General features: G+C 44.1%; 1 protein-coding gene across 6 annotated transcripts in view; it reads right to left on the bottom strand.

Moving 5' to 3' along the window:
* birc6 (baculoviral IAP repeat containing 6) overlaps positions 1–13,700 on the bottom strand; it is a 356,853-nt gene that overhangs the window by 294,566 nt on the left and 48,587 nt on the right. For all 6 annotated transcript variants that reach the window (XM_078404650.1, XM_078404651.1, XM_078404652.1 and 3 more), the window contains exons 4-7: positions 12,041–12,234; positions 2,941–3,052; positions 1,760–1,842; positions 715–937 (exon numbers count right to left, since the gene is read on the bottom strand). In XM_078404650.1, coding sequence (XP_078260776.1) covers positions 715–937; positions 1,760–1,842; positions 2,941–3,052; positions 12,041–12,234 — 612 coding nt within the window. The remainder of the gene's footprint in view (positions 1–714; positions 938–1,759; positions 1,843–2,940; positions 3,053–12,040; positions 12,235–13,700) is intronic.

Raw genomic sequence — 13,700 nt, 5'->3', positions numbered from 1 at the left:
AAGTTTTGGGTGGATTTGGTGAGCGTTTTTGGACCAATGATGATGATTTCAGATTTGTTGCAATTGAGTTTGAGGAAATTTGATTGAAGCCAAGATTTTATTTCAGCGATGCAGTTTGTCAGTGTAGAGTGTGTGGTGGGGGAAGATTGACTTGGTGGAGATGAGGAGCTGGATATCATCGGCGAAGCAGTGGAAGTTGAGACCATGACGGCGGATTAATTGACCAAGGGGGAACAGGTAGAGGATGAAGAGGAGGGGGCCAAGGACTGAGCCTTGGGGGACACCTTGGGGGAGGGGAGCGGTGGGGGATTTACAGTTGTTAATGGAGATGAACTGGTGTCTGTCAGAGAGGTAAGATTTGAACCAGGATAGGGCTGTGCCGGTGATGTTAAGGGAGATTTCAAGTCGGGTGAGGAGAATGAGTGATTTATGGTGTCAAAGGCGGCGCTGAGGTCAAGTAGGATGAGGATGTTGAGGTTGCCAGCGTCGGAGGAGAGGAGAATGTCGTTTGTGATTTTGAGGAGCGCAGTTTCAGTACAGTGGTTTGAGCGGAATCCGGATTGGAAAATTTCATACTGGTTATTGGTAGAGAGGTAGTATATCGGTAATCATTTCTCCACAGCCAATTACATTTTCTTCAGCTGGACTGCAAAGTATTTAAAAATAATCTCAGGAGCACACACTGAAAGTCACATTTTGGAATTTTAAAAATACCTTCATTATTTTAGAAACGTCCCACACACAGATTTTGCCGCGCCTTGTTGAAGCGGCTAGGAAATTGGGGAAGCTTCCAAAGCCAACACATGCTATTCGGTCAGGGACATCTATGCTGGGAAACTGTGCTGGACTTGTTGCCAACGTTATGGATAGTGGCACATTTTGTGTGTGTTCTCCTTTTACAAAAGGACAGTTGGGAGAATGTCGCTCATGCTCAGACCTACATTGCATACAGGAAAAAAAATTAAAAATTGTCAAGAATGCAACTGCAAATAAGCACAGTTGTAAGCAGACTTATTTCTATTTTATGAAGCTTAATCAATTTGTTTCAATTGGCTCAATAGAAGCATTTTATTTATTAAGACTGCAGCAGCAATTTCCAGCCCATATTCCAATTAACAACAAAGATTCTGCAACTGGACATCAAGCTACTATGAAAAATATTAGTTACAAACAAATCTACGTTTTTCTTTTATATAATTTAAAATCTAGCCATGGGACTTAGCAAATATTACACCGTGAATTGGTTCAGTCTGGTTCTTGTTACCTCTTCCTAGTATCACCTTATGGAGGTATCCTTACAAACTTATTAACAACATTTAGTCACAGAGTCAGAGTGAAACAGTGTGGAAACAGGCCCTTCGGCCCAACGTGCCAACACTGGCCAACATGCCCCAGCTATGCGAGTTCCACCTGCCCGCATTTGGTACATATCCTTCCAATCCTGTCCTATCCATGTACCTGTCTAACTGTTTCTTAAATCTTGGGATAGTCCCTTCCTCAACTTCCTCCTCTGGCAGCGTGTTCCATACACCCACCACCTTTTGTGCGAAAAAGGTACCTTTCAGATTCCTATTAAATCTTTTCCCCTTCACCATAAACCTAGTCCTCGATTCACCTACTCTGTAACTCTAAGGATGCCATATGATAGAATCCTGCCTGAGCCTGATTTGAATGGAAATGCTTTATAAATATTGGAATAACTTTAACCATCGTAATTTTATCCTCGTAATAAGCAAATGGAATGACGCAAACCACTTACCAAGGTTCATCTGTGGGCTCCCAGCATACCAAGCAAACACTACACGTAAAGCACATTGCCCGGTCATCCCCAGAAGAGGCTGGCTAAATAGAAACAAAACACAGGTCACAAGTTCTTTCAGTGAGCAATACTTGCTTCAGATGTCAAACGTTTGAGACAAAATGAAAGAATGTTTTATACCTTGGCAAGATGTTGGCACCGGATGAAGAAACAATGATTTTTTAGTTTCTCATTAGAAAAATATTTCATACTCAACATCCAAGGACCTTAAATGTGGAGCCACCATCGACTCCACAGTCAAAAAGGCCCAACAGAGGATGTACTTCCTGTGGCAGCTGAGGAAACACAATCTGCCCCAGGCAATGATGGTCCAATTCTACACTGCCATCGTTGAGTCTGTCCTCACCTTCTCCATCATGGTCTGGTTTGGCTCAGCCACCAAGCACGACATCCGGAGGCTGCAACGAATTGTTCGATCAGCTGAGAAGGTTGTTGGCTGCAACCTTCCCCCCATTGACGAACTGTACACTGCAAGGGCCAGGAAGTGAGCGGGCAAGATCATCTCTGACCCCTCTCACCCTGGCCACAAACTTTGAAGCACTTCCCTCTGGACTCCGGACTGTCAAATCCGTCACAACCAGACATAAAAACAGCTTTTTTCCGCGAGTAGTAGCTTTACTCAATAACCAAAAGTCTGTAGTCTCTTTTTGCTCTGGTTTATTTCACTTACATGTTTAAACTGTAATGTTGTATTCTTAATGTTTTATGCTTTATTAATTGTTTACTGCATGTTCGTGTTGTTACTTGCGAGCGGAGCATCAAGGCACATTCCTTGTATGTGTACATACTTGGCCAATAAACCTATTCATTCATTCATTCTTCCAATGCCACCATGTAACTTGCCATGAACTAGAAGTGGAACATAGAAGCTAATGCAAATTCCATTCACAACTCATTTTTGAAACATAATGCATATTTCATGCAGAAAGATCATGAAATGAGATCAGACACTTAGCAAATGTTTGACGCAGCAGTAAGAGATAAAAAATTAAGTACTTTCCTCATTAAACTTATGTTTCTTCTTATCCCCTATGGATTATATTTGTGGCATTTTAATATATATTCTACAAATATCAAAGAGAATGGCTGGAAACTTTATGGTAATAAATTGAATAGCTTACTTGGTGATAGAATCCTGCCTGAGCCATTGGATCAGGTTGTGCCCATCTGTATCCTACGTGGGGCCAGGAGGTGAAGGTTTCTCGTCTGTTAGCTTCACTATACATTAGTGACCTAGATGGAGAGTTGAAATGTTTTGTATTGCAACGTCTTACAGGTAATATGCATTTTCTTCAAGCACTGTTCGAGTGCCACTAGCAATTGGCATGTTAAAGTTCTGTTACTTGTTGGGTACCAGATAAATTGTTTTCTTTCCAATCTATCTGCAAAGTGCTCACCCAAATCACCTTTTCAGGCTCTAAGAATATGTTTTTCATATCCAGTTTTATTAAAGCATTCAACAGCAAATGGGGTTTATGAAAAGAAGATAAAATAACAAACAGAAGGTGGAATAAAAAAGCGAGCTTCCATATTCAGGACCTTAATCAACTCAGGGTGTTTTGGTCTTTTTGTAAAGTCCAAAGTGTTAGTGAATTTTTGACTTGGTCAAAGTGAATTTTTGACTTGGTCTGTGAATTTGGGTTATCAAAAAAATACAGCAGGATTTTCATCAGCTGGACAAATGGACTGAGGAATGGCTAACGGAATTTAGTCAAGTCAAGTTTGAGAAGAGCGGGAGAGGTTGAACAGGTCAGCAGAAGAGGTGAGAAGCAGCAGTGCTTAAAAGGTGAGCAGTTTGTGTCTTTCTCCTTTCAGTTTGAAAAGAGGTTGAACAGTGTACAATTAGCCAGGACAACTGAAGGTAAGAGGCAGACCAGATTAAGGCGGCACGGTAGCGCAGCGGTAGAGTTGCTGCTTTACAGCGAATGCAGCGCCGGAGACTCAGGTTCGATCCTGACTACGGGTGCTGCACTGTAAGGAGTTTGCACGTTCTCCCCGTGACCTGCGTGGGTTTTCTCCGAGATCTTCGGTTTCCTCCCACACTCCAAAGACGTACAGGTATGTAGGTTAATTGGCTGGGTTAATGTAAAAAAAATTGTCCCTAGTGGGTGTAGGATAGTGTTAATGTAAGGGGATCGCTGGGCGGCACGGACTTGGAGGGCCGAAAAGGCCTGTTTCCGGCTGTATATATATGATATGATATGATAAAGGCAACCTGGTTGCAGCATCAAATAAGTTAATTAAGTAGTAAAGTAAAAAGGCAAGATAAAACAGAGCAGCCATGTTGGGTGAGAGGGGAAGTGCTATGGGGAGGTAAAGTGTGAGTCTTTGGCTCAAGAGTCTTCAACGAGGAGGCTATCAGCAGCAGATTGGACAATGTTAATCTATTGTGTGAGTCTCGTTATTTAATTATTGATTTAGCAGCAGTAGTAATGGCAGGCAAGTTGTTGCAGTGTGTCCTGCATGATGTGGGAAGTCAGGGAAACTGCTGGTACCCCTGAGCACTACACCTGTGGGAATTGTGTCCAGGTGCAGCTCCTGAAGGACCGTGTTAGAGAACTGGAGCAACAGCTAGATGACCTCTGGACCATCCGGGGAAATGAGGTCAGCACACCGAAGGTCCAGGAAGTGAGAAGGTGAGTGACCACGAGGAAGGGAATAAATGTGGAGGGCAGGGGACCCCAGTGTACCTCTTCAATACAGGTACACCCTTTTGGATGCTGTGGGGGCGGACGACACTTCCAAGTTTGAGTAGCAGGCAGGGCTATGTCACCAACCCTTGCGTTGAGGCTGAACATGGAAGGTTGACATCAGGGGATTCTGCGGCAGCAGTCGAGACTACAGGATGGTGCACAGCCTCCCTGGTGCCAGGGTGTAGGATGTCTCTGACATCTTCAAGAGGGAGGGGGGATCAGCAGGAAGGTGTTGTGCATGTTGGCACAAACGATAGAGGTAGGACGAGGAAGGAGGCCCTGCAGCACGCGTATAGGGAATTAGGTAAAAGGCTGAAAAGCAGGACTTCCTGGGTAGTTATCTCTGGCTTGCTTCCAGTGGCACATGCTAGTGAGAGTAAGAACTGAAAGATAGGTGTGGCTGAGGAGTTGGTACAGGAGACAGGAATTCAGGTTCCTAGATCACTGGGAACTCTTCTGTGGTAGAAATGACAGATACGAGAGGGATGGGTTGCATCTTAACTGAAGGGGGACCAATATCCTGGCTGGCAGGTTCACTAATGCTACGCGGGTGAGTTTAAACTAGATTGGCAGGGAGTGGGATCTTACACAAGGCTAAGGCGCGTGAGGGGTTCGAAGGGAGAAAGAGTAACCAGAGAGAGCGAGCGGGACACCTCGAGAATCAAAGCGGTAAACTCCGTGGAGCCAAGGAGATTGGTAAAGTCCTCAACGAGTGTTTCTCTGTTTTTACCATGGAGAAAGACACAAGGATCTAGGAGCACAGGGACATAGTTCATTGAAAGCGGCAGCTCGGGTAGAGAAGATGATCAAAAGGCACATTGGCCTTCAGAAGTTGGCAGGTCATATTGCAGTTGTATAAGATGTTAGTGAGGCTGCATTTAGAGTATTGTGTTCCGTTTTAAGCATAATTGTACAGGAAAAATGTTGTCAAGCTGGAACGGGTGCAGAGATTTACGAGGATGTTGCCAGGCCTCGAGGGCCCGAGCTAAAGGGAGAGGCTGAGCAGGCTAGGACTATTCCTTGGCATGCAGGAGAATAAGGGATGATGTTATAGAGGTGTACAAAATCATGAGAGGAATAAATTGGGCAGACACATGAGAGTCTGCACAATAGAGTCACAATGAGAGTCTTCACAATAGAGAACAAGAGGACATAGGCTTAAAGTGAGGCAGAAAAGATTTAATAGGAACGTGAGGGGTAACTTTTTCTCGTCAAGCATGGTGGGTGTATAGAACGAGCTTCCGGAGGAGGTAGTTGAGGCAGGAAGTATTGGGACATTTAATAAATATTTTGACAGGTACATGGATAGGACAGGTTTAGGGGGATTCGCACTAAACCAGGTGGTACTAGTGTAGATGGAACATGTTGGCCGGTCTGGGTAAGTTGGGTGGAAGGGCCTGTTTCCACACTAAACCAGGTGGTACTAGTGTAGATGGGACTTGTTGGCCGGTCTGGGTTAGTTGGGTGGAAGGGCCTGTTTCCACATTAAACCAGGTGGTACTAGTGTAGATGGGACTTGTTGGCCGGTCTGGGTAAGTTGGGCGGAAGGGCCTGTTTCCACACTAGGACCGACACAAGAGTGTTAGATGTCCCGAAACAGAACAATGAAATTCTAACTTGCAGCAGCACAACAGATATGTAAACATAATACTCTTTCAGTCAAAGTCAGGAGAAGCAGCAGGGAGGACAAGCATTGCCTGGAAGTGTGAGTGAGTCAGAGAAAAAGTCCATTTAAAAAAAGAGCGCCAAAAAAAAGAGTTACAATCTTTCAGTCAAAGTCGGGAGAAGCAGCAGCACGTATCTTCAAGCTCGTCAGAGGAAGGCAGGTGAGGAGTGTGTGTGATTGGCTGAGCAATTAAATGAGAAGATTGGTAAATTGGCCAATTAATCAATTTAGCAACTGATATAAGCAAGGCTTGCTCAAGGGAAGTGCCCTGCGAGAACAGTGCGAGTCTTTGGCGAGGAGGCTGAGGGAGGAGGCCACACCAAACGTTGGAGAGGGTGAGACGCAAGATGGAAATGTCAAGCAAGCTGATTCAATGTGATGTTTGCAGGATGTGGGAGGTCAGGGACACTGCTGGTGCCTCTGGCTGCTACAAGTGTGAGAAGTGTATCCAGGTTCAGCTCCTGAAGGACCGTGTTGGGGAACTGGAGAAGCAAGTGGATGACCTTGGGTCTGTCCGAGAAACTAAGTCGTTCCTGGACAAGTCCTACAGTGATATTGTTACACCGAAGGTACTGGAAGAGAGAAGGTGGGTGACAGTGAGAAAGGGAGGGAAACTTGGAGTGCAAGTGTACCTCTTGAGAACAAGTTCACCCACTTGGAAGCTGTCGGGGCAGAAGACGTTGCCACACTGAGCGGCAGACTGGTTTGCAAAACAAAACATACTGTTGAGCCAAAACCAAAGAGGCCGACGTCAGGCAACGCCGTGGTAGTAGGGGACTCCATTGTGAGAGGTACGGACAGGAGTTTCTGTGGCAACAGGTGGGATTCGAGAATGGTGTGCTGCCTCCCTGGTGCCAGGATCCAGGATGACACGGACAGACTGCAGAAAATCCTCAAGGGAGAAGGTGAACAGCCGGAAGTGGTAGTGCATGTCGGCACAAACGACGTCGGGAAGAAGGGGATGGATATTCTGCAGCATGACATTAGAGAGCTCGGAAAAATGCTGAAAAGCAAGACCTCCAGGGTGGTTATTTCCAGTTTGCTTCCAGTTCCTCGTGCTGGTGAGGGCAGGAACAGGGACATATGGGACATGAATGTGTGGCTGAGGAGCTGGTGCAGGGGGAAGGGATTTAAATTCTTAGACCACTGGGATCTGTTTTGGGGTAAGGGGGAATTGTACAAAAGGGACGGATTGCACCTTAACAGGTGGGGGACCAGCATTCTGGCAGGCAGGTTTGCCACTGCTACACGGGTGGGTTTAAACTAAATAGGGCGGGGCGGGGGGGGGGGGGGGATATCAAATGGGATAGTCAAGAATGGAGTTAAAGGGAAAGAGAGTAAAGGGATAGTTAACGACCCCAGAATTAATGAGAAAGAAAGCTCACAAAGGAATAGGAGAGTATGGCCAAGTGTAATAGGAATTGATGTGAAAGGTGAGATGAGTAAGGAATTAAAAGTATTGTATATGAAAGCGCGAAGTACAAGAAGTAAATTAGATGAGCTTGAGGCTCAGTTAGAGGTTGGTAGATATGACATTGTGGGGATTAGAGAAGTGGATGCAGGAGGATCAGGCCTGGGAACTTAATATTCTTAATATGCTATAGAAAGGACAGGTAGGTGGGCAGAGGCAGTGGGGTAGCTCTGTTGGTGAGGGACAAAATTCAGTCCCTTGCGAGGGGTGACATAGGGACTGACGAGGTAGAGTCACTGTGGATAGAGTTGAGGAATTCTAAAGGTAAGAAGACACTAATTGGAGTTATCTACAGACCCCCAAACAGTAGCCCGGATGTAGGGTGTAAGTTGCAGCAGGAGTTAAAGCTAGCATGTAACAAAGGTAATGCCACTGTGGTGATGGGGTACCTCATTATGCAGGTAGACTGGGAAAATCAGGTTGGTTCTGGACCCCAAGAAAGATTGTAGAGTGCCTCCGAGATGGATTCTTAGAGCAGCTTGTACTGGAGCCGACCAGAGAAACGGCAATTCTGGATTTAGTGTTGTCCAATGAACCAGATTTGATAAGAGAACTCGAGGTAAAGGAACCACTTGGAGGTAGTGATCATAATATGATTAGTTTTAATCTGCAATTTGAGAGGGAGAAGGTTAAATCGGAAGTGTCAATGTTGCAGTTGAACAAAGGGGATGGTGAAGGCATGAGAGAGGAGCTCACCAAGGTCAACTAGAAATGGATCCTAGCAGGAATGACGGTGGAACAGCAATGGCAGGAATTTCTGGGCATAATCCGGAAGACACAGGATCATTTCATTCCAAACGGGAAGAAAGATTCTAAGGGGAGTAGGACGCAACTGTGGCTGACAAGAGAAGTTAGGGATGGAATAAAACTAAAAGAAAAGATGTATAACACAGCAAAGTGTAGCGGGAAGGCAGAGGATTGGGAAACTTTCATAGGACAACAGAAGGTAACAAAACGGGCAATACGGGCTGAAAAGATGAAGTACGAGGGGAAGCTAGCCAAGAATATAAAGGACAGTAAAAGCTTCTTTAGATATGTTAAGAGAAAAAAGGTAGCAAAGTCAAATGTGGGTCCCTTGAAGGCAGACACGGGTGAAATTATTATGGGTAACAATGAAATGGCAGAAGAGTTGAACAGGTACTTTGGATCTGTCTTCACTAAGGAAGACACAAACAATCTCCCAGATGTACTAGAGGATATTGAGGGGGTAGAGGAACTGAAATAAATTTGCATTAGGCGAGAAATAGTATTGGGTAGACTAATGGAACTGAAGGTTAATAAATCCCCCGGGCCTGATGGTCTGCAACCCAGGGTACTCAGGGAGGTGGCTCTGGAAATAGTGGACGCATTGGTGATCATTTTCCAATGTTCAATAGATTCAGGATCAGTTCCTGTGGATTGGAGGATAGCTAATGTTATCCCACTTTTCAAGAAAGGAGTGAGAGAGAAAACAGGGAATTACAAACCAGTTAGCCTGACATCGGTGGTGGGGAAGATGCTGCAGTCAATTATTAAAGAGGTAATAACGGTGCATTTGGATAGCAGTAAAAGGATAAGTCCAGGTCAGCATGGATTTATGAAAGGGTAATCATGCTTGACTAATATTCTGGAATTTATTGCGGATGTGACAAGTAAAATGGATGAAGGGGAGCCAGTGGATGTAGTGTATCTAGACTTTCAGAAAGCCCACATAGGAGATTGGTGAGCAAAATTAGAGCACATGGTATTGGGAGTAGGGTGTTGACATGGATAGAAAATTGGTTGGCAGACAGGAAGCAAGGAGTAGGAGTAAACGGGTCCTTTTCAAAATGGCAGGCAGTGGCGAGTGGAGTGCTGCAAGGCTCGGTGTTGGGGCCGCAACTGTTTACCATATATATTAATGATTTGGACGATGGAATTAGGAGTAACACTAGCAAGTTTGCGGATGACACAAAGCTGGGTGGCAGTGTGAACTCTGAAGAGGATGTTAGGAGGTTGCAGGGTGACCTGGACAGGTTGAGTGAGTGGGCAGATGCGTGGCAGATGCAGTATAATATAGATAAATGTGAGGTTATCCACTTTGGTGGCTAAAACAAGGAGGCAGATTATTATCTCAATGGTGTCAAGTTAGGTAAGGGGGAAGTGCAGCGAGACCTGGGTGTTCTTGCACACCAGTCATTGAAAGTTGGCATGCAGGTGCAGCAGGCAGTGAAGAAAGCTAATGGCATGTTGGCCTTCATAACAAGAGGATTTCAGTATAGGAGTAAAGAGGTTCTTCTGCAGTTGTATCGGGCCTTGGTAAGACCACATCTGGAGTATTGTGTACAATTTTGGTCTCCTAATTTGAGGAAGGACATCCTTGTAATTGAGGCAGTGCAGCGCAGGTTCACGAGATTGATCACTGGGATGGTGGGACTATAATATGAAGAAAGATTGAAAAGACTAGGCTTGTATTGACTGGAGTTTAGAAGGATGTGGGGGGATCTTATAGAGACATATAAAATTATAAAAGGACTGGACAAGCTAGATGCAGGAAAAATGTTCCCAATGTTGGGCGAGTCCAGAACCAGGGGCCACAGTCTTAGAATAAAGGGGAGGCCATTTAAAACTGAGGTGAGAAGGAACTTTTTCACCCAGAGTTGTGAATTTGTGGAATTATTTGCCACAGAGGGCAGTGGAGGCCAAATCACTGGATGGATTTAAGAGAGGTAGAAAGAGCTCTAGGGGCTAGTGGAATCAAGGGATATGGGGAGAAAGCAGGCACGGGTTATTGATTGTGGATGATCAGCCATGATCACAATGAATGGCGGTGCTGGCTCGAAGAGCCGAATAACCTCCTCCTGTACCTATTTTCTATGTTTAAACACCATAATAAGTAATAATAGTGCAAAGATATAGGCAATGCCCCAAGTCTATGTAGTTTGGACTTTATTTGTAGTGTTTAATATCCTGATGGTTGAAGGTAAGAAGCTGTTCCTGAACCTAGACGGTAGCGTTCTCGGGCTCTTATAATTACTTCCTGATGGCAGGAGTGAAATAAGAGTGGTGCCAGGGCAGTGTGGGTCCCTGATGATGATGGCTGCCTTTTTGATGCAGCGACTGCTGTAGATCTCTCAGTTGGAGGGGAGGTCAGGACCCGAGCTGGACTGCAGTGTACTCTACAGTATGGCCAGTCAGTATGCTCTCTACTGTACACCTGTAGAAGTTCAAGAAGGTATTGTTGACATTCTGAATCTCATTCTTCCAAGCAGGAGCATTGATGGGCTTTCTTTATGATTGCATCAATGTGCATGCCCGGGAATTAAGTTTTTGAATCTCTCCACCACTCTCCACCACACTCAACCGTCCTCTTCCAAAGTCCATAATCATTTCCTTGGTTTCACTGACGTGAGAGCAAGGTGGTTGTTCTGGCACCATTTGGCCAGTCAATCAATCTCCCTTCAATACTCTGACTCATCATCTGTAATTTATCCAACACCAGTGGTGTTGGCAAGTTTGAAGCTGGAGGTGGAACTGTGTCTGGCTACACAGTTATGAGTATATGGAGTGGAGCAGGGGGCTGAGAACAGTCTGGAGGTGCTCCCGGGCTGATGGTTATAGAGGGGAAAGTGTTGCTGCCAATTCATACAGATTCTGATCTGTTGAAGTAGAGGATCCAGTTGCAGAGGGAAGCGCAGAGGCCCACTTCTATGAGTTGGATGACCAGTTTGGAGGGAATGATTGTGTTGAACACTGAGCTGTTGTCTGGGAACATTTTGCTCATTATAGAATTGGCAAAATAACCAAAGCTGATGATGGCCTGAACATGTAAGCTCACTTTTTTACCTTAAACCCAGCAACAGAAAGTTAATTAATGTGCAAAAACTTTGACAAGACAAATTATTGTCTGGACATATAACACAACAAATCTGTACACTTTTTAAATATAAAGAAAGTTTTTGAGCAACTTGGTCTTAATAAATCATGATTTAATTCCTGTTATGGCAGATAAAAGATCTACATTGTGGCTATATCAGGTTAAGCTCTGAGAACATTAAGGGCATATTACTAAAGCTTTTCACCTGACAATAACCTAAACAACAATAAACATGTTGCTGTGAATTAACAAAACTACGAGTTGTCATTTACCCATTATTCAGTCATCCATAATGATATACAACCATCATGATGCAAAGATGTTCAAGATCCCCTAATCTGTATATATTTTTTAAAAATCAATCGACCATCCCAAACCCAGTTGCACTGGTATGATAAATTGTGCCAAATGCATTACAATGGCAATTACAAAACACTATAGATAAAAAGTTGTTTCTTTAAATATTAATTTCCAATTTATTGTGCAAAAAGAGATAAAATAAAGCAAGTTTAACATTAACTTGGTTCCAGTTGAACATCTGTGCACCAACTCATACCTGTCTACTGAGCGACCAGGACCCACACCAAGTTCAGGCCGTGCGCACGGCAAGAGGTAGGAGAGCCTATCCATTACAGATGAGGCTACAGACAGGGCAGAAATATTATGATTGGTCTTTTTCAATTCATTTACAATGGCATTAGCAACTGACTTCAGAGTATGATGAGGAAGATGGAAAGTGACTGTTGCCCACTGCAAAAACAAAAATGGACGTGTTACTGCAACTCCAGAGAAATATAGGTTCAGCATTTCACAAAACAGTTTTTTAAAAATCTAGGCTGGGTTCCCTGCCTCACCCTTTATCGTAACCTCATAACTTATCTTTCAGGAGAACAAGGGAGAACAATTATAACAGGAGACAGGAACGTTTAGCTTAGTTCCCCACAAAAACTAGAAGGGATAAGAGAGTAAAGTCAGGCAAAATCGAGACCGATGTGCGAGGAGAGGTGGGAACCTCCGAATTAAAGGTGTTATATTTGAATGCACGTACTACAAGGAACAATTAGTAATTGATAGATATGATGTTGCGGGCATTACAGAGACGTGCCTGCAAGAGGATTGGAGCTGAATATTCAAGGTTATACATCCTATCGGAATGGCAGGCAGGTATTCCTTCCGCTGGTAAGGAATAAAATTAGGACCCTAGCAAGGGGTGACGTAGGATCAGCAAATTCTATTAACAATCAGCAGTCATTGTGGGTAGAGCTGAGAAACTGCAAGGATAAAAAGACTCTAATGAGAGTTATTTACAGGCCCCAAAACAGTAGCCAGGATTTCGTACGTTACATCAGGAGATGCAATCAGCATGCAGGAAAGGCAATGTTACTGACAATGTTATGGTGGTCATGGGGGATTTCAATATGCAGGTAGACTGGGGAAAATCAGGTTGGTACTGAATCCTAAGAAAGGGAATTTGTAGAGTGCCTCCGAGATGGTTTCTTAGAGCAGCTTGTAATGGAGCCTTCCAGGAAAAAGGCAATTCTGGATTTTGTGTTGTGTGATGAACCGGATTTGATAAGGTAGCTCAGAGTAAAGGAACCGCTTGGAGGTAATGACAATAATATGATGAGATTCAACCTGCAACTTTGCAAAGATTAGTGGGAAGCTTGAGGATTGGGAAGCTTTTAAAAAACAACAAAAAATAACTAAAGAGGCAATACAGGGAGAAAAGTTGAAATATGAAAGTAAGCTACCCAATAATATAAGAGGATAGCAAGAGTTTCTTCAGATATATAAAGAGTAAGAAAGAGACAAGACCTGGACTGCTGGAAAATGATGCTGAGAGGTGATAATGGGGAATAAAGAAATGGCAGAGGAGTTGAATAACTTTTTTTGCATCAGTCTTCACAGTAGAAAACATCAGCAACGTGCCTGAAATTCAAGAGTCAGGGGGCGGAAGTTAGTGGAGTGGCTATCACCAAGGAAAAGATGCTTGGGAAGCTGAAAGGTCTGAAGGTGGATAAGTCATCTGGACTGAATGGACTGCACCCCAGGGTTCTGAAAGAGGTTATGGAGGCATAAGTAGTGATCTTTCAAGAATCACTAGTCGGGAGTGGTTCCAGACAAAAATTGAAAATATTACCCCACTGTACAAGAAAGGAGTAAAGCAGAAGAGTGGAAACTCTAGGCTGATTTCAGTGGTTGGTAAGATTTTAGTG

This window comes from Rhinoraja longicauda, chromosome 9 (genome assembly GCF_053455715.1).
Source record: "Rhinoraja longicauda isolate Sanriku21f chromosome 9, sRhiLon1.1, whole genome shotgun sequence".
NCBI lineage: Eukaryota > Metazoa > Chordata > Chondrichthyes > Rajiformes > Arhynchobatidae > Rhinoraja > Rhinoraja longicauda.
Note: the sequence above shows the minus strand (reverse complement) of the source record. Positions and strands in the feature narration are given on the sequence as shown.